The sequence below is a fragment of the Chelmon rostratus genome, chromosome 11, assembly GCF_017976325.1.
Source record: "Chelmon rostratus isolate fCheRos1 chromosome 11, fCheRos1.pri, whole genome shotgun sequence".
Classification (NCBI taxonomy): Eukaryota; Metazoa; Chordata; class Actinopteri; order Chaetodontiformes; family Chaetodontidae; genus Chelmon; species Chelmon rostratus.
Window position 1 is genome coordinate 23,607,937 of NC_055668.1, and position 20,010 is coordinate 23,627,946.

Consider the following 20,010-nt stretch of genomic DNA (forward strand, 5'->3'; position numbering starts at 1 on the left):
TTACCATAAAACTGCACAGCAGATCTGACAGCTCATAGTGTCGTTGCCTCCCTGCAGCATGTTGCCAAACTAATGGCTCGCCGCTGTAAGTGAAATCTGTGCTAGGAAAGTGAACCGCGCAGTCACTTTGCTCAACAGTTGGAATCGATGGAAACAAAGGACTCTCTGGGTAAAGGCTGGGGATCAGCTCCGGTCCACGGGCTCATTAACCAGCATCTATCCTGCTCTATTAGCTGGAATGGAAAAGGTCCCTGAAGGTGGCGGTCCTGTAACTCTCCAGTTCCAGAGACAAAAAGGCAACTATTTTCACACTTACTCACATACTGATCCCTTGAGGTCTCCCTGGCCTGGCTCGCTGGCGAAGATGAGGGCCATTAGCTACCTCTGTTTTTTAATGGAAACAGGGGTTAGCTGCATCAGAGACAGTCAGTGAGTGTGACGGTGCTGGGCTTTGCCATTCCTGCAGATATACAAGCAAAAAAGAAAAAAAATGTCTGCTTCTGTGTCACCAACACACACACAAAAAAATACCCTGCTGCTTTCAAGGCCCTAAGCAGAGAAATCTGCTATTTGTTCCTCGTACAAAACACCCACGATGTGTTTACCTTCAGCTAACAAGCAGCATGGTTTCCAGAGGCAGAAATAGTTTGCAGTCGCTGTTTGTTTTAACAGAGGCTTTCATCGGCAAAGTGCAGGAGCTGACAAGTTTAGGCCGTCAAGAAGGGAACAAAAGGAGGCCTCTAGAAATCACAGCAGCAATACACACACAGTTTATTCTGTCGCTCGCGTAAACACACAAATGCTCTGCAGAAAGACAAGCGCCTCCTCGGGAGAAGCCCGTCATCCGTCCGTGTCACACACACGCGGCACGCCAACCTGGCAGGTGTATCGCACATGCACGCTGACATCGAGCCACATGTAAGGTGGGAGCCACGATGTGTGTGCAGGACTCCTTCATTACTTCTGATTATTATTTTCTAATTAAAGCATGATAGCAATACCTGCACGCAACAACGCCAAGTTTTATAGGACATTTTGTTACGATTTTGAGATACTGGGTGCCCCCTAGTGGCCGCATGAATTATGTCTCTTCCCCATCAGGAACGAGGACAAAACTGACTCGTCTCAAAGCAGCGACAGTGCCTGGATACAAAGATACAAAGAAAAGCTGATAAATGTTTTGTACTTAATTCTGGAAATCCTTAGTTTAAAGCACATTTCTGAGAACCAGTCATCAAATCTCAGTAAGAAGCATCTTATAAAGATAAAGACAAAAAACACTTGAAAGCTTGATCATAAAAACTGCCTGGTATGAAAATACGTCCTCTCAGACAAAAACACATGTCTTTCCTTGATTCAAGACATTTCCTCTTGCTTTGATGTTTCTTTTGGCAGCCTGTGGGTAATTTTGGAAGGCCATTAAAACAAGGCTTTTTTATCAGAAGGCTTTTCAATTAATATCGCCGGCGTCACGCAAACCACAACCAGCGTTCTACCTGTAAGCCCCTGTGCTGTCGCCACTCTGATGTTCTTCTAATCACCTTGAAGCTGCAGCTCAGGTGACGTGCGTATATCTTGGCCGGCATCGGGAAACATAAATACAAGCATGTTTTTGCTTCTGGAAGGCAACAGACTGCTCTCAGGTCTTCTCTCAGTACGGGAAATCAATGCAGCAGCACAGTTTAGGAAAGCAGACGTTGAATCTCTTTAGCAGTAAGTGTTTAGTGATATGTTCATCTCCAAAACTAACTAATGGACTGTTTTATGATGCTTTATACTGTTTATATGTTTGTCATGTTTGTGTAAGTGTGCTGACTTGTGGCGTTGTAGTAAATGTGCCGATGGATCTGGAGTGATGAGTGCTGTGACATGTGACTGAACGGGTCATTCGGGGGTTGTGAGGTCTGACTGATGGATGTACAGCACGCTGGACGGACTCACTTCAATCCTTTTGGTTCGGTTTCTTATTTTGGGCTCACAGCTTCGTCTTCATGCCGTTTCTTTTCCATTAGGTCATTCATTTCATGTCATTGTGGCTGTTTTTTGTGTTATTCTGGAGTCCTAACGCATGTGATTTATCTCCTTGAAGCCGTCCTGTTTTGGATACTGGGAGGTTAGGTCGGGGTGTGGGTTAAGGTCAGGATCATCCCTCTTGTCATTTTTCTTATGACGTGTGACAAACAGCTTCAGCAGATTGAAAACAGCCTGAGCTCAATAATCCATCACACCAAACATGAAGAACTCATTTATTTTTGTCAAAGTTTGTTTCATCATTATTTCATTGTGCCCGTGTTGAGCATTTTCATATCAGCGTGGGGATTAGGTGACGCTCTGCTTAGTGTCAATCACCTGACACCCACAGGAAGAAACGGAAGGAAATAATCCCTCGATACAAACTTCACATCCGTGCTCTCATAATGGGCTCAGGGAGAAAGAGCATGAGGTTATTTTTTTCTTCAATACAACAGTTAAAACTGCTGACATTTCTTCTCTCAACATGCTTTAATTTAACTCCTTACATCCAGCTTTTCCCTTTTTAAATCCCTTTATGGTGCTCTCAGACAGCAGGTGCTCGCCGTCGCCTCTTACGCTTGCAGTGTAGACATGGCGTCTGTTTGCAGCTGGTGATGGTTGAACTTTTTTTTAGCTTGAACCACGAGATCAAGAGAAACCACGTGAAGGAAAACAATGCAGGAGGTAATTTCACTGCGTCCTGAGCTCAACACCAGGAATGAACCCCAGTTTCCTCCCACATGTCCAAATATGTAGAAAATATCATAGGAAATCCATCCATCCATCCATTGTCTTCCGCTTATCCGCTTCCACTTACCCCGGGTCGCGGGGGCAGCAGTCTAAGCAGGGATGCCCAGACTTCCCTCTCCCCAGACACGTCCTCCAGCTCTGGAGGACGTGTTTGGGGAGAGGGAAGTCTGGAGAGCTGGAGCTGGATCATAGGAAATATAAGATATAAAAACATAACATATAAGATGTATTGTATTGAAATATATTTAATATATAAAGTATATTATGTTTAAAATACATTATATTTAATATATAAAACACTGAGGGGGGGGGGGGCTCATATCAGAAAACCTGACAGATCCCTGAATAGTTTGAGCAGAAATATATTATAAAATAACTATGCTGCAAAACATTCAAAATATGCTCTGTGATCTTTTACTTTCTTTCTTCTTTTTTCAAATGTTTCTTGGAAAGATAGTTATTGCGAACACCGATATTTGAATAATGTATGCATGTGTATGTTTTATGATCTTAAGACGCAGGCAAACCACCCAGAAACAACACTTCTCCCTCCTCCTCTTGAACAAAATGGCTTGAGTCTTTAATCAAAGCATAATGATTATTTCACTTCAGGGCTGTGCGCTCACTTTATCAGGTGGCAGCACTGCGACCAGCAAGCTAAACATTTCAGCAGCACAAAAACAAATTTGGTAGCGCACACAGGTGCACGGTTTAACATGTTTTATTGATCAGAATCCATTTGCGGGTCAAAGATGAATAAAAATACTCAGGTTGACTGGCAATTGATCTGGTTCTTTCAGTAACAACTTTCTGACATGAAGAAAACACAAATTATTCACTTCTTCATTTCAATAAAAAGCAAAAAATGTGGAGTTGTAATATTTTACGATTATACTCCTTGTTAATGTTACGCCTCTTACTAAAAAGTAAGTAAAAAACAGCGAGGAAACAGGCTGACTCAGCTTGAAACTCAGTACAGCAGTTTGGCCAACGAAGATAAAGTCTAAGAAACATGCTAATAAACACGGCCCTTATCAAACCGTTAAGATATTTCAACTTTTTAAAGAAATCTGCTTTTATGGTGCTCATCAAGTGGCAGCAGAAGAATCAGCTGCGAGCTAAAAATCCTTCTTTCCTCCTTCGCCAACTTTGTTTGGCGAAGTTGTTCCACAGAAAACCATTCAGTTAACAGGCCATGATCGCAATGAGCAACATGTTTACATTTCCCTCCAAAATCTATACAACGTGATGCTAATTGAACATTTCTTTCCGTCTCTGCGACTGTAATCTGGCTCTCGTGAAGCGGCGCTTGTTGCGAGCTAATCGTCGCCTCCTGGGAAATGTAAGAATCTAATTGAATGAGTTTAGCCGGGGCTCATTTCGCATATTCGCTTAAAACCAATCTATCCTCACCGCTTGAAACTGATGATTTGAAAGAAACTCTTTTGCTAAGTTGACACGCACGCACGTTCCCCCGACCACCCGCCCACACACACACACACACACACACACACGCACAGGCTACGACTGCAGCAACTTTATGTGTGTGTTCGTGTTTCATAATTGTCCATTAGTGTGCAGTAAAAACACAAATTAGTTGAGATGAAGAAACAGACCCAGTGGGGTTCAGAGCAAACATGAAGTCATAAAACACACACACTCTCATGCAGTGTGTCAATAAAGACGTTTAGCTGAAATATTGGGAGTCTTTGCACAGAGACTTCTTTCACGAGGGCTTCTCTGTGTTGTCTCTAAAATCTCTGTTTCTCTGGGTTCTTTTAATGAAGCAATAGGAGAAGCTGTTGAGTCCCAAAAAATCAGCTTTATTTTAACATCAATAGAATGTGCAAGGTTACAGAGCTCTGGGTCTCGACTTTCCTTTCCCTGATCCACAACAGAGTTGGGTCAGTTCATGAAGTCTGACACACTACCTCTCCCTGACCCAGTATTTTATAGACAGAACATGAGGAAATGCTGAAACAGTCGTCGGCTCCTCCTCGTTGCCGTCAGCGATATCTCTCCTCTGCTTGGTCATCTTCAAGAATCCAACGTCACCAGCCCAGCAACCTGTTTGCAAGGACAAATCTAGAGGCACCCTTATCCCTGACGCCAACCTGTTCTATCTTGAGTCGAGGGCCCCAAGATGTCTCCCATGCCAGGCCTCTATCTCAAAACCTCCTGTTCTAGGTCGCACTGGCCTTAGATATATTCTGCACACAAAGAATCACTCCTCGTCTAAATCACTTCTATGAATAATAAAGGAAAAACTTAACTGGGAAGCAGCAGAATATATGTGTGTAATCAAACGTATCAAAGTATAGGAATATGACCCAAATATCCGTCAGTGTGTTTGTGTGTGTTTATGATGTGTGTGTTAGGTTGGACAGCAGTGTATTTTTTTGGATGCAGTTTGTGTTCGTGTGCAAGAAAATGCAAAATAAGAGAAAGGAAACAACTTGACAAATATTCACTGGCCTTTTGCAGCGCTGAGAGGCAGAGAGAGAGAGTGCAGGTGGGCCGAGGAGGAGTGAGGTCACAGGTTATTAATTGCTCTTTTTCATTCCTCAGATTGAAGAGAAGAGACATTTGTGCGTCCTTTAAACACAGCCGCTGAGAGAAAAGCAGAGAGCAAAGAAGTGTCATAAGAGTGATTTTGTTTTTAAATCGCAGAGGGTCGGAGAGGAAGAGGAAAACTAGTTTGTGCGATCCTCGACACTCCCTTCAGAGCCGAGCTAAGAAAAGAGCTGCTGCTCGCAGAAGGCCACGGGAGGCAGGTTTCACTTTCTGTGTTTCCAAGTCGCTGCTGGTGTCTTCGTGCATATGTTACTCCCAGATAACAGCTGAAAAGCCTCCATCTGTAATTGTAGTGTGGTGGCCTGCGGAGAAGGCAGAAATGTCAGCAGGACTCGACGGCAAATTGCCAGAGCAGCCTTTTCCAGATTGTGCGGGCGGGTTGGATTTCACATTTCACGGCGTGTGTGTATTTGTCGTGTAAGACGTGTCGAGTGGACTTATTTTGTTGTTTTGGGACAGCAGTCTCACTGGGAGCTAAATTATTGTCCTAAGTTTTGTTTTTATATTATCGTTGAATTCATTGTTGTTATATCATAGGAACAAAGTGACAGTTGGGATGATTCGTTTAGCGTTGGACAAAGACTGGAAACAGGAGGAAACTAAACCTTTCTTATATACATGTGGTGTTTATTTATGTAGACAAGTGGAAAAGAGGACTTTGCAGTTAAAATCATATTGTGTAGCATCTGAAAATGTGTGGCTTTGGCGCCCCATAGTGGTCATATCAAAAAAGACACTGTGGCAGCCTCCTTCCTTATTTTTTACTGAGATTGTATAATTTGCTACCAACAAAAACCTATCCTATCAGAAAAATTTGAAAGACTCTTGTGAAAAACAGTGATTTTAAAGATGCTTTTTTTGGCCACTTGGGGGCACCACAACAAGCAGCAGACACAGAGAACATTAGCAGTTAGCTGATATAGTATCCAGTGTCCTGTTAGCTCCACCAAGACGATACTCCACTACTTTCACCAGATACTCGCTAACTTTGTCTGCTTTTTGGTAAGCAGGTGGTGTGCAGTTATTTTTATGGCTTTTTTTTTTTTTTTTTGCTCAACACTGCCATGTGCTGCAGCTGGAAACACAGTAATTAGCTAAAAGATGCTGAAACATTGCTCTGCCTTCGCCTGAATGTGTTGGTAAATAGGCTGGTAGCTACAAATGTGGATATGGAACAAGAAATACTTGAGAAGTCAAACTAAAACCATTACATCATGTAAACCTCACCTTAAACTTCTCAGCCCAGGAATGACCTTTCTTGTCTTTGACTATTTCATCCACAGTTGTATTAATAAAGATTTATTTTCTTGGTGCTAAACTCTGATTGGCTGTATTCACCTCCCAGTGGGTTTCCTCACACTGTGCTAACCACAAAGAAAGATGTTAAAAACGAGGAAGGAAAAAGTTTGACAGCTCAATTTCTCTTTGCAGCAAACAGGTGACGGCCGCCTGCCTGCATCGATCGACCTGTGCTGGTCTCCTGGAGCCACAGTCGATCACTGTGCGACGCAGAATGCAGTACTTCTGGAGAACCATCCTGTGGCCATTGCTTTGATACTGTTCTCATTTTCTTCATGACTTTTTTTGAATATGCAACAGAAACCGTTGTCCCACACCTGAATGCTCATGTTCAGAAGATGATTGAGACTTCTTCATGTGTCTCTCTGCTGGTATGAGGCCATGAGGTTGTGGCTCGTGTAAAATTGCATCAGGCATTAAACACTGATCTCCTGCTGATGCCTGCAGACAGAGTGACATTTAGCAAATAGCTGAGCAAAGTTGTACATCAGTCAGTAGACAAATTCAACCAACGGGTGAGAAACTGATTGAAACAGTGAGAGAAGAAGTTCAGGGAAGAAGCAGAGCATCCAAAGTAAGAGTTTGTATAAAGTTTGACTTTATGCAAACTCTCGAACAGTCATAAGTAATGAAGTCCCTCCCTCTGTCACCCACACTCACTTTAAACATATCGACACTCTTGTCATGTCGCAACCGAGCTGCAGTGACTCACCACCTACTTAACTTTGGGGTCACAAACTGCGGCTGAAAAACAAACCGCATTGAAAAATGATCTCTGCTTGTTTGCTAAATTGCCTTGAATTCGCATTGATTTCGCGAGACGCTTGCCGCTGATTGACCAAGTCGAGATTAAATGCCTTGCTGAGTAGCACAGCTTCTCATCATCTCGACCCCCATCTCCCCGTGGCTCGCCTCCGGCCCCTCAGTTTCTCCGTCTCTCGCCGCAAAACGCCGGTCATCATCACAGAGATCAAATAGCTGAGACAACTGAGTGTGAAGTGATGGGACACACACACACACACACACACACATACACAAACACACACACAGAGAGAGCAGAAGAGGCCTTGTTTCATTTCTCAGCATTACAAAGATAATGATAGGGGAGAATAAGGAGACATATCTCGCTCTGTCTTTATTTCTTAGTCTGCTTTCCTCACAAGAGCTGTTTTTGACCTCACCAACACACTCTGTGTGTGTGTGTGTGTGTGTGTGTGTGTGTGTGTGCATCCATCCCTTTCAGCCCTCTGCTATTACCACTAACTACTCCAGGCCACAGTAGTTCAGGTATTGATTTTCCTCCTTGTTCATTCTGTCTTTCTGTCCCCTCCAAACCACTCCCTTGAGAGAGTGTATGAGTGTGTGTGTGTGTGTGTGTGTGTGTGTGTGTGCGCGCGCGCTCTCATGCATTTGTCTTTGTGTGGACCCATTTCAGTTTTAGAGTGTTTTCCACTAACCGCTTTCTGGTTGGATGCTAAACTGCGTTTTGTTTTCCCAGCACCTACTTGGTGCGATAGCAGTGAAGTTAATCTTCAGCGCATTTATGTCGCGGAGGTTCCTCACAAGTGTGGAATATACAGCCGGGCGGCAAATTGAAGGGAAAACCTGAATAAATGAGTGGAGAAACGTAATGAATGCAGGTGCTTTCACACAGGTGCACTGCACGGTACGATTAAGCATTTAACATTTTATACATGCTCTGTGTACATTAAAGAGTCTGGTCTACATCTGCTCTGTATGGAAAGTGGCTAAAGACAACTTTTATTGTGATTTGGTGCTATATGAATAAAACTGATGTGACTTTGTATCACAATGGCGAAAGGAAAAGATGGAAGTGACTTTGAAGGAGGCTTCATTGTTGGAGCACAGATGGCAGGAGCTTCAGTCCCAAAGGCTTCTCAGCTGGCTCACGTGTGAACAGGAACAGTGACTAAAGTGACCCACGGGAAAGACTTCAATAGGATCAGAAACTGTGGGCTTATTTGATGACAATGATGCTTGTGCATTAGTGGGATATGTCAGGAAAAACAGGCGAGCGACTCTTCCTCAGGTGAGAATGTCAATGCAGGATGTGATCAGACTGCATCTGCAAGAACAGTCCAACAATTACACAGAGAGGGGTATTATAGCAGGGCTGCAGTGCATGAACCCCTCATCACAAAGATGAACACACTTTTGAGAGTTCAGTGGTGCAAAAACTGTCAGCAGTGGTCTGTGGAGATGTGAAAAAAGGTGATGTGGTCAGATGAGGCCTGAATGTTTGACCCCTCCAGTGAGGGGATCCAGTGGATCTGTTATGCTGTGGGGGCATTTTGTTGGCATGGTTTGGGTCCTCTTCTCCCCTTAGAAGAAAGAGTCACTGTTGGCCACAATGCTGGCCTTACATCTTACAAAGGCACTTTCTGTTGGTTTTTCTTTTTATTCTCCCATCTGTATGTGATACTCTGCAGAGAGTGTGTTTTTCTGCACACGCCGAGGGGGGACAATCGAGTGTAATCAAGTAATAGACAAATACAGACATGTGTGCAGTCTTTTTTGTCATCTGCGAAGAAATTTTGGATACTGTAATGACATAAAATGTCCAGAAGATGGCGGAAGATGACTGTAGAAACAGTTCTTTCTTCAGTGCAAGTCATTGTTTTATACACAACACAGCAAGTATGCTTTAATATATCCTTTACTGTTGTGTTACATCTATCAGTAATGCTTTCAAAGACTCATGCCTTCCTTCTAAATTCCTTTTCACTGACAGGATGATTCTCTGTTGTAATACCTGATGAGTCAAATGACTTTTTGACAATGAGATACAGGTGTTAATTAACAATGGGTGATGCAGTAGGCAGGATGTCGGGTCTTTAGTGCTGAATTCTAATACAAATAGTTCACTTTAAGTCATTAATTTCCCTCACATGTTAACCTTTGAAATCTTCAATCCCCCAAAAGACATTAATCTAATCTATGCACATGAAAATCCCTTAAATCAGTCTTCAAGATTCAAGATTCAAAGATTTGTTTGTCACATGCATAATGCATAATTTAATTTGTGCTGAAGTGACATACTCTAGAGGATATGCTGCCAAAAGGCTCAAGTATAATAAGTAGAATGAAAGCAAAATTTATTAGAAAAAGTAAATATAAAAGACAAAAAGTATTAATACGTAAGTATCAAAATGTTAAAGTTTTCATTTTCATTAAAAATGTGCATATGTCACACTGACAAAAGGGTCTTTAGATCACACAAACATAAGGCATCTTAAATGTTTTAAATAATTGAAACACATTTCAGTAGAATTTAGTATAAAACCACCACTAAATACAAACTCAATTGTAAGTTGAATTAATATCTCTCTGTCACAGGACCCCAGACTCATACAAGGATTTCAGCCCCAGATCTCCTCTGACCCTCGAACTACCCCTGCTGCTCAAACACTTATGAAGGTACATTTTATTTTATATCATTAATTTTAACTTTCATCGCTGGTTCATGAATTAACCTCTAATACCAGAGCAAAACGCAGGATAATATGCACTTGTATGATTTTTAATTCAGAATACAGTTAAACGGGTTTCTTAACTGTAGTATATTCGATGTCCTCTGGAGGGCAGTAAAAGGCCTGGTGCAAATAATAGCCGAAGAAGAAGATTTGACGCCAGTGGAGGGAACTTTGACAACCTGTAAACATCCGTAAATTAGGTTTGGGTTAGCATAATGTAGCATAACGTATTGTCGACGGTCTTTAGTTGTTCTTCAAAAGACAAATCCAAAGGTTTGTATCAGCCTTGTGTTACTATGATAGGGTTTCAACGGAACATTTAGTCAAACATAATTTAGCTAACAGCGATGGACAGCGTCAAAACAAACTAACGTGAATGTTGTACAACCTTAAAGCAGAGTTACGTTTGGCACAGTTAAAGACATCTTGCAAAGTTTGTAGGTCGGTCGGCTCTTAGCTTAGCTAATTCAGTATATTCCGTACAAATGTGTTTCAGTCACGCAGGTAACTAAGTTGGTGTTTGTGGTTTGCTCTATTTCCGTGTAATCAGTGGTACCAAAAAAGTACGAACTAACGTTAAACTAACGGCTGTAAATTCTGTGAATTTGCTGATGTAAAGCGCTGCTTTGACGATTAACCTTATTTGCATGCCGGAATTTCAAATGTTTCGTATTTGTACGCTTTTATTTAAAGGGTTTCATTCGGTCTGTACGAGGTTGATGGGTTGGCTGCCACTTGTATTGGCATTAAATTCCGTGTTTTTTAAATGGAGTTTGGAATAGGAGCCATTGTGGTTGTTATCCAGTCACTGCTTGTGGTTCTGATATACTTGAATGGTAAATGTGTGACTAAAACAACCTTGCATTATACCAACTCTGCTCATTCTTCTTGCTTTGTTTTAGGAAACTAATGAGTGGACAGGAATCCAGGAGAGGCTCATGGAGGGGTGGGAGAGGAGGAGGAGGAGGAGGAGGTAGTGGTGGATGGAGAGGAGGCGGAGGAGGATGGAGGGGAGGCAGGGGAGGATGGAGGGGAGGCGGAGGAGGTGGTGGGGGAGGATGGAGAGGAGGGGGAGGATGGAGGAGTAGACCATGGAGAGGAGGAGGATCAACAGGTGGAGGAAGAGGTTCAGGGTGGAGAGGTGGAGGTGGTGTTGGCGGAGGAGGATCGAGAAACCATCAGAGAGGTGAGTCTCATTTGCTTTAACATTTTACATCTGTTGTAAATCACTTTGAAGAAATTGGGGAAATGATGTGTATTTGTTCATATAAATCTGCAGAAATCAAAAAATCTTTTTAGGTTTGCTGCAGCTTCCTCAATATGGTGCTCTTGTTTGCTGCATAATAAAAGATTGAGATGAGCTGAAGACAAATTTAAATTTTAGCATCTCATGTGCTTACAACATTTTATCTCATGAAAATTAAATTATACATCAAAAGATACAACATGATGTGTCTTAATTTACAATCCCAACTGCCTGTCTGCCTCTTCAGTCCTTTGTCAGGCGACTCTGGATGTGTTGTGTCCATACAAAGGATGGACACTGTACTTCTCTGCAGGTATGCGAGTTTATAGTTTCAGATGATGATAAAGCATACTGTAGGCACAGGTTACATACTGTATAATGGTCATGATGATGTAGCTTTTTCTGTGTGATGTATATGTCGTGTTATGTCTTTTTATGTGCAGGCTTCATAGAGAGCTCGCCTAGTGTCGAAAAAATCAAAGCGTTTGAGAAATATTTCACTTCCAAGATTCACCTGTATGACAAGGTCAGTCTGTTTGTCCTCTTTGTGTACCTTTCTGTTTAATGAAATGACCTTCAGGGTTGTCGTCTGTCAGTATCGTCTATCTATGACATGCCTTCCTATGTCACTTAAAAGGACGATTTGTGTGTGTTTGTGCAGGATGAGATTGAGCGTCAGGGCAGTGTTTTGGTGGATTATGCAGACTTGACCGGAGACCGAACCGTGCGTAAAGCTCTTCCTAATCTGACCACAGAGGTGAAGGAGCAGCCAGAGGTGATACTCGACTGTCTGGGATTGGCTATTCACCAGGTACACACACACAGTCCCTACTACAAACATACAGTATGTTGGCATTTGCAAGTTCCAGCCTTCTTATGTGCATAGTTTATTAGATGCTGATATGTCTTGTGATAAATTAATATTTAATGTAATAAAGCATGCTGAAAATGAGTTTTTGGCATGCTGTTTTTCACATCATCCATCATTATTAACAATTCTCTATCAATTTAAAAACTATAGAAATAAAACTTAAATCTATTAGGTCTGTAAAGAGGCAAAGCATGGAACTGCTTCACTGAGAGATAAAATGCCGGACTAATAGTATGTATGTGTGTGTGTTTTTTTCAGGTATTGACTATTGATTTGGAGAACCAGGCTGCTGAGCTGCAGGAGGAAGAGCTTCCTGTCGCCACACCAATCATCAACATACCTCACATTAGCGCGCGGTAACGCACACGATGAAGCGCAATCAGTTGTTTGCTTTGCACCTTCACAACAGCCGATCATAAATGAGGATGACTTTATCTGTGTAAACATTCCCAGGCTGTATAACTATGAACCGCTGACTCCATTGCGGATATTGCGTGCCAGTCTGTTTGGACGGCTGGTGTGTGTGAGGGGAACCGTGGTCAGAGTGGGCAACATAAGACCTCTGTGTACCAGAATGGCCTTCAGGTGTCTGAGCTGCTCACACACACAGTCTCTGCCACTGCAGCATGGGAAATACGCTACACCTACCAAGGTATGCACACATACTGTTCAAGCGCACTTTTTTCCTGCTTTACTGTAATATTTCCACAACTTGGTATACACAAGGAATACATTGTACATACAATTTCTCTTCAGCGAATGTACATAACCATCTTTGACATCATTACTTAGAATTACAGATTTTTGGCAATGTATATGCATCTTTTATCACACAGTGTATCCAACCTGAGTGTCGCTGTCGTTCATTCGCCCCCAGCCGGAGTTCTCCTCTTACTCACACTGTAGACTGGCAGATCATTAAGTAAGTGTATCGTGTCCTTGTTTTCAGTATACAACTGAACAATAAGCAGTGGAGCAACTGTGTCGAAAGATGGCTGATTCAAATCCTTGTTGCAGTTGTTAGTTGAGGGCTAGAAAGAATGTAATGTACCAGCTCCAGCAATGGTCTGGAAAAGATGTGTTGGAGTTAAGCTGTCAGATCATAAGTAAGAGGACACACCATTTAAATTAAACTTAGGTGCTAAGAAGGCTGCTTACATGAAAAAGACATAAATCAAAACAGAAAAAAGACATTTCTATCAGCTGTTTCTCCAATAAAATGTTATAGCCGGTCATTGCTGCTATAAAGTGGAATATTGTGAGAATGTTACAGCTTTTCTCAGACAGCATTGTAATGCAAATCCATTTCCATACTTCATTTGAAATTAGTTTTCATGTTGCTTCAGGGTGCAGGAGTTGATGGGCGGTGAGCAGAGGGAGACCGGACGAATCCCACGCACTGTTGAGTGTCACCTGACCTCCGACCTCTGTGACAGCTGCGTCCCTGGAGACACAGTTACTGTGACAGGAATAGTTAGAGTTACCAATGATGGTATGAACAGACTGGGAGGAAGTAGTTTGTATTTGGTGATATGTAAAAATGTACTAATGTAGTACGTTTGTGTAAAAATGTAGTATGAACTATAAACCTGTATATAAGTTCAGAAATTCTGGGGAGGAACTGTATAAAAAGTGCTGTCCTGCCCTCACAACCACTGTGAAAAACCCACAAACTCACACTTATTATTTTATGCAGGTAGTTCCAGAGGGAATAAGGATCAGTGTATGTTCCTCCTCTACCTTGAAGCCACTTCTGTCAGTAATACTAAAGGTACAGAAGCTTGTGTATTTTTTTTTTTTAAGATTGGACTTGAATTTTACAGAGCAGTTATGTTTTTTTTAATGCTACCCAGCAGTAAGGTGTTGTTTCTTCTTAATGTGTAGGTCAGCAGTCCAAGTCAGGTCAGGGGTCAAGAGGATCGCTTGAAGATCATTCTGGAGGGGAGGAGTTCAATCTGAAGGAGCTTTATGCCATCCAGGAGATCCAATCACAGCCTGACCTGCTGAGACTTATCGTACAGTAAGATATTTATTAACATATTTACTGTTGACATTTTTTGCCACAACTAGTGTGAAGGATCTCGGATTTTGGAGCATTTCTTCCCATTTTCCATTCATCCAACAGTTTTGTGTTCCATAATAAGCATTACCGCCTCACAGGGATGCAACTGTGGGACCTTTAGTCCTTTTTAGTCCTGTTTTAACGGAGTGCTGTCAACGCATACCTAGATGTATAACACTGTGAACTTCTTGCCTCTTTCAGCTCTTTGTGTCCTGTCATCTATGGCCACTTGGTGAGTTCAGTAATAAGATTGAGACCACCAACAGCATTTTCATCACAAGTTACAAAGTGAGACTATGATTTGCTTGGATGCACCAATGCTGTTCACAGCTGGTAAACAGGGCTCACCTCGATCTGTCAAAAATCATTAAAGTTCAGTCCATCATTCTGTTTTCTCGTGTGTCTGTAGCTGGTGAAAGCTGCTCTAGCCCTGGCATTGTTTGGAGGTAGACAGAAACATGTAGGCAAGAACAGCGTCCCAGTTAGAGGAGACCCACACATCCTGATGGTGGGAGACCCTGGACTGGGAAAGAGTCAGATGTTACAGGTAACAAAGAAAACCCACTAAACACTTTGAATAAAGCAGTAATGTAATGTTTTTACTCTTTAGGTTGTAATTAGGGCAGGGCAATATGGCAAAAATGTGATCACGGTCGATATTTATCAGGATATAGAATTTGATAATGCTGCCAGTTTGAAGAGTATCCTGATAATGACTGAAGCTTGAAGAACCAGAGGCTTCATTAATAAAACTTAAAATAACAAATAAAGCAAGTATAAAAACATTTAACTGTGCAAATATGCTTTATCTGCCTTAACAATACAAGTTAGCCAGTGTGTGTATGTGTGTGTGTGTGTGTGTGTGTGTGTGGGTGCGTGCGTGCGTGGAGGAACCAGTTTTATTGTATCAGTGCTAAGTTGTGCTCTGTGTGTAGGCAGTGTGTAATGTGGCTCCCAGAGGAATCTATGTTTGTGGCAACAGCACAAGCACCACAGGTAAATTATCTTGAAGTATTACTCTCCATAAATTCTGTTAGATATGCAGGCAGTGACTGTGCTCTGAACAGTTATTCAGATTTGTTACAACATAAGCAAGTTGGAAATTTAATATTTGTTGATTTGTTTGTTTGTTTATTAGGACTAACAGTGAATTTATCCCGAGACTCCGGAACTGGGGATTATGCTTTAGAGGCCGGAGCGTTGGTGCTGGCTGACCAAGGTATGACAGAGAGTCAAACATTGGTTTAAAGTGTATTTGTGCCTGTTTAGCTTAATATATATTCATTTATGGTTTGCTTCCTCACACCAGTTGTAAGTATTAGTTTGAAGTAAGTTCGTGTCCAAATATTGTGTCCAGTTCTGAAAAGATACACTAGAAATTAAATACTTCTTTTTCTTTAAGTGAAACGTGAGAAATCAGCAGAATTAGAAATTCATGTTTTCCACACAGTATTAGCTCTCACTGCCTGTTGGGGCTACAAGCATGCAAAAATGCATAGAAAACATGTTTTTTCTTCTTTGTTCCCCATCTCTCACTCCTGCTTCTTTCTCATTTTTTTCTTTCTTTACCTCTCCTTCTTCTGGCCTCATTATCCTTCTTATCTCTCTGTTGTCTTTAGGCGTTTGCTGCATTGATGAATTTGATAAGTTGGGCAACCAGCAGCAGGCTCTGCTCGAAGCCATGGAGCAGCAGTCTGTGAGTCTGGCTAAGGCTGGAATAGTCTCCTCTCTGCCTGCCAGAACGTCGGTTATAGCTGCTGCGAACCCCATTGGAGGTCATTACAACAGAGGCAAGACTGTGTCTGAAAATCTGAAGTAAGTTAAGATAGTCAGTGAATTCATGGTGTGACAGCTGGTGGATATTAGAGCTGCAACTAACGATTATGTTCATTGTCGATTACTTCTAAATTAATTCATTAGTTGGTTGGTCTATAAAATGTCAGAAAATGGTGAAAAATATGGATCTGTGTTTCCCAAAAGCCCAAGATGACGTCCGTACGTGTAGAAAATCTATTCTGTTTATTGACGTAGAGGAATTAAGAAACTAGAAAATATCCACATTTAAGTAGCTGGATTTTTTTTTTTATTATTTAAATGTCAAACCGATTAATCAGTTATCAAAAGTTGTTGATTAATTTAATAGCTGATCACTGATTAATGACATTAACTGACAGCTTTACAGGATATTACTGTATATCTGTGTAAAATAAATATACACGTGACTGACTCATATTTACAGGTGTGCATTTTTGTCTGTAGAATGGGCTCAGCTCTTCTCTCTCGATTCGACGTTGTCTTCCTCCTTCTGGACATCCCAGATGAGTCACATGATCGCCACCTGTCAGAACACGTCATGGCAAACAGGGCAGGAAGAGGCAGAGCCAGCAGTGCCAGAGTAACCAGGACCAGCAGTGAATTAGAGACCTCCATCCTACTCGATCACTCAGACATGCCGCTGTCTGAGCGTTTGCAGGTCAAAAATGAACCATACTTCTTAAGCAGGGCAGGATATCTCAAAAACAATTTGCATTCATGCAGTATGCTTGTATCTGTGTCAAGATCCCTGCAGGTGAAACTGTAGACCGCATTCCAGCATGTCTTTTAAGAAAGTACATCAGCTACGCCCGTCAGTATGTCCGTCCCTCGCTCTCTGCTGAAGCTGCACAGACAATTCAAGACTTCTACCTGTCACTGAGATCTCAGGCACACTCTGCTGATTCCACACCCATCACCACTCGACAGCTCGAGTCTTTAATTCGACTGACGGAGGTGGGTTCCTCTATGTTTGGTGCATTAACCTATCAGCAACACGTGATGATTACCACTTGATATTGTCTTCTTTTTCTGCTGTAGTTTCAGGCTTTCTCACTTGTTTTCTAATACTTGTGTTGTTGACTGCGTGTTTTCGTCCAGGCAAGAGCAAGGCTGGATCTTAGAGAGACGGCTACCAACAGTGATGCTGAGGATGTGGTGGAGATCATGAAACACAGGTGTGTGTTAGGGCTGCAGCTAACAAATATGTTTATTGTTAATTTAATCTGATTATTATTCCCTCTGTTAAATGTTTGGTCTTATATTTAAAATCTAAATATCAGAAAATTAAGAACAATTCCCATCACAATCTCCTAAAGAACAACACGATGTCTTCAGATAGCTTGTTTTGTCTGACCCATACAGTCACTTCAGCATCTGACTGAACTCCGCAGTCATGAGACTCCGGTTCTTTTATATTCCTTCCAGTCTTTTCTTTTTTCCCTCTCCTCTCTGTACATTCATGAAGTAAAGTATATTTCCCCTCCAGTCTGCCTGGGGCAAAGCCTTGCAATACATTCAAATGTCGATTTAGAATTTAAATGCCAACGTTATGGATGAAGCTTCAAAATATTCAGTACAGCTCCCCCGTTCAATTTAGTCCACCTAAAGGTAATAAAAAGTCTTGATATTTATTTGCAGAATAATTTCTTGTTTTTTTTTAAATACTAGTACACATAGCAATGTACTCCTTCAAAACCATTACAGAACTGATAACTAATGATGCTTTGTGTGTGTGTGTGTGTGTGTGTGTGTGTGTGTGTGTGTGTGTGTGTGTGTGATTTTGTTTTGCAGTCTGGCTGACACATACTCAGATGGTCTGGGCAATCTGGACTTTGAGCGCTCTCAGCTTGGGTCAGGCATGAGCCAGCGCAGTGCTGCAAAACGGCTGGTCAACGCTCTGCACTTGCATGCCCAGAGGACCTCTCAGAAACAGTTTGACCTACAAATGCTTCGATCTGTGGCCAGCAGACTGAACATCAAGGTGAGAGCATGCAGATGCACTGAAATACAGATGCACGAGATAAAAACAGTGAAGTTAACACAAGGTCAGATTTACATACATGAAAGGTACAAACACCTTCGTGTATTTTTCACTCGCTGTGAAGCGACTGTTAACTGGGACTGTCATCTAAGCAGTTTTTGCAAATGAAGCAGAGCTCAAGGAGGGCCCCCGTTCAGCTGTACAACTGCAGTGCTGAAATAGAAATATGGAAGAAGTTAAGACACCACATTTTTTAACGTTGCGTGTCAGTTCCGCCTGAGAAACAATGTTTCTCAAAAACTGAATACAGTTGGAGTCAGTGAACAAACCATTAAGGGCACGAGAAAAAGATGTGAATAAATGAAGGGCTGTAGAATAGAAAAGTGAGATTTCTGAAAGTTATATGTCTCTAACCAGCACAAACATTCTCAATGATTAAAGCAATGAGTCAGCATTAAATACTTGCAGTAAAACCTGATGCTGCACTAAAAATACTACCATTGTGTGCGTGCAGGATAATTTATTCATTGGTTGATTCCTTCCAGGTGATAGATTTTGAAGGTTTGGTGAGTTCCCTGAATGAACAGGGTTTCCTGCTGAAGAAAGGACCCAAACTGTATCAGCTGCAGACTGTCTGATCACTGACAACTGCAACAGAGACAGAATACACACCTGCACGTTCCTGCAGACCTCACTACAAGGTCAGTGATGAACTGAACAGAGTCTTCCTTTATAGAAAAGAAACTTGATGGTGAACCCATTAACCAGACCAGTGTCACCAAACCACCAACCAGCAGACGACTGCAAAAACCCAATGAAGAGACTGTAACAACCACAACAACTGACAAAGACTGGACAGATCTCTTAACAACTAAACTACACAGCATCACTCTGCAAACTTACAGCAACCAGTTTCCTAAATGAGCACAAACTTTCTGCTAGAAGATGAACAAAGCTCAGCTGACTCCAGCACACACGTATGTTGAAATTGTATGCATTCATCTACGCACAAAAAGCTTTAAACGTAACATGGTGTGATTTATTCCAGTTGTGATTTGGTCTTGACATTTGGACAAACAAAATCATTAGTGTCTCAACTCTTCAAGGATTTAATGTTTCACAGATACAGTTGTCTTAAATTTCATAATTAAAAAAAGAAATATCTGAGTTTAGGCTAGTTTACCAAACAGTCAGGTACACTTCAATATACATGCTTTTGTGTTTGTACACAACATGATGAGTAAGGTTGGTCATTGACAATGTGCTGAACATCAGATAGAAGAGGTGATGTACTCGATAAATGCTAAATAGGCAATTATACTATCTCACTGTTGAGCGTTGTCTTATATGTTGTTTTCCACACAGGTGATCTTGTTCTAGAAAGACCTTGAATTTGGTTACAGTTTACCGTATTTTGGAAGTCACTGTTTTTCACTGTCATGTGTTACTGCTGCCCTCAGCAGCACCACGATAAACGCTGACACAATGAACATTCATCCACTGAGATAGTCTCTAATCCAACTCAAACACTTATAGAACATTTTTTCAGTATTGGTTGGGCTATAGCAGGTTCATCTAAAAACTGCTCATGTTTACACCATTTGCTTCTCATTTTCATCTCAATCCTGAAATGCTCTGCATGCTCATCTACTAAACAACTGGTTTCTTTTTGTATGGTATGCACTTTATTAGTTGAAATTAAATGGTAAATAAACGTTTTATTTTCCTATGAGCATTTTGTTTTTTTCTACTATTGCAAAAGTGATCTTGATTAAAAAATGCCATTATTTCAAATTATAATACTGCAATGAACAAAATATTTGCTTTTTTTTAGAAACAAAGCTCTTAAAACTGTTGATTATTTTTACAATCAAATGTATTTTAAAGACTCTCCTCTGATGCCTT

The 20,010-nt window shown here is 41.4% G+C and overlaps 1 protein-coding gene across 1 annotated transcript in view; it reads left to right on the plus strand.

Annotated features, from left to right (window-relative positions):
* The window catches only part of mcm8 (minichromosome maintenance 8 homologous recombination repair factor), a 70,837-nt gene extending 51,056 nt beyond the window's left edge, over positions 1-19,781 (plus strand). Inside the window, exons 3-23 of the mRNA XM_041948117.1 lie at positions 11,033-11,076; positions 11,219-11,316; positions 11,624-11,689; positions 11,820-11,902; positions 12,038-12,187; positions 12,506-12,603; positions 12,701-12,899; positions 13,084-13,169; positions 13,594-13,739; positions 13,944-14,018; positions 14,132-14,267; positions 14,511-14,541; positions 14,719-14,856; positions 15,245-15,305; positions 15,448-15,528; positions 15,929-16,124; positions 16,569-16,782; positions 16,869-17,078; positions 17,223-17,299; positions 17,916-18,105; positions 18,651-19,781. Of these exons, the coding sequence (XP_041804051.1) occupies positions 11,033-11,076; positions 11,219-11,316; positions 11,624-11,689; positions 11,820-11,902; positions 12,038-12,187; positions 12,506-12,603; positions 12,701-12,899; positions 13,084-13,169; positions 13,594-13,739; positions 13,944-14,018; positions 14,132-14,267; positions 14,511-14,541; positions 14,719-14,856; positions 15,245-15,305; positions 15,448-15,528; positions 15,929-16,124; positions 16,569-16,782; positions 16,869-17,078; positions 17,223-17,299; positions 17,916-18,105; positions 18,651-18,743 (2,472 nt within the window). The 3' untranslated portion in view covers positions 18,744-19,781. The remainder of the gene's footprint in view (positions 1-11,032; positions 11,077-11,218; positions 11,317-11,623; positions 11,690-11,819; positions 11,903-12,037; positions 12,188-12,505; positions 12,604-12,700; positions 12,900-13,083; positions 13,170-13,593; positions 13,740-13,943; positions 14,019-14,131; positions 14,268-14,510; positions 14,542-14,718; positions 14,857-15,244; positions 15,306-15,447; positions 15,529-15,928; positions 16,125-16,568; positions 16,783-16,868; positions 17,079-17,222; positions 17,300-17,915; positions 18,106-18,650) is intronic.
* The last annotated feature ends 229 nt before the right edge of the window (positions 19,782-20,010 follow it).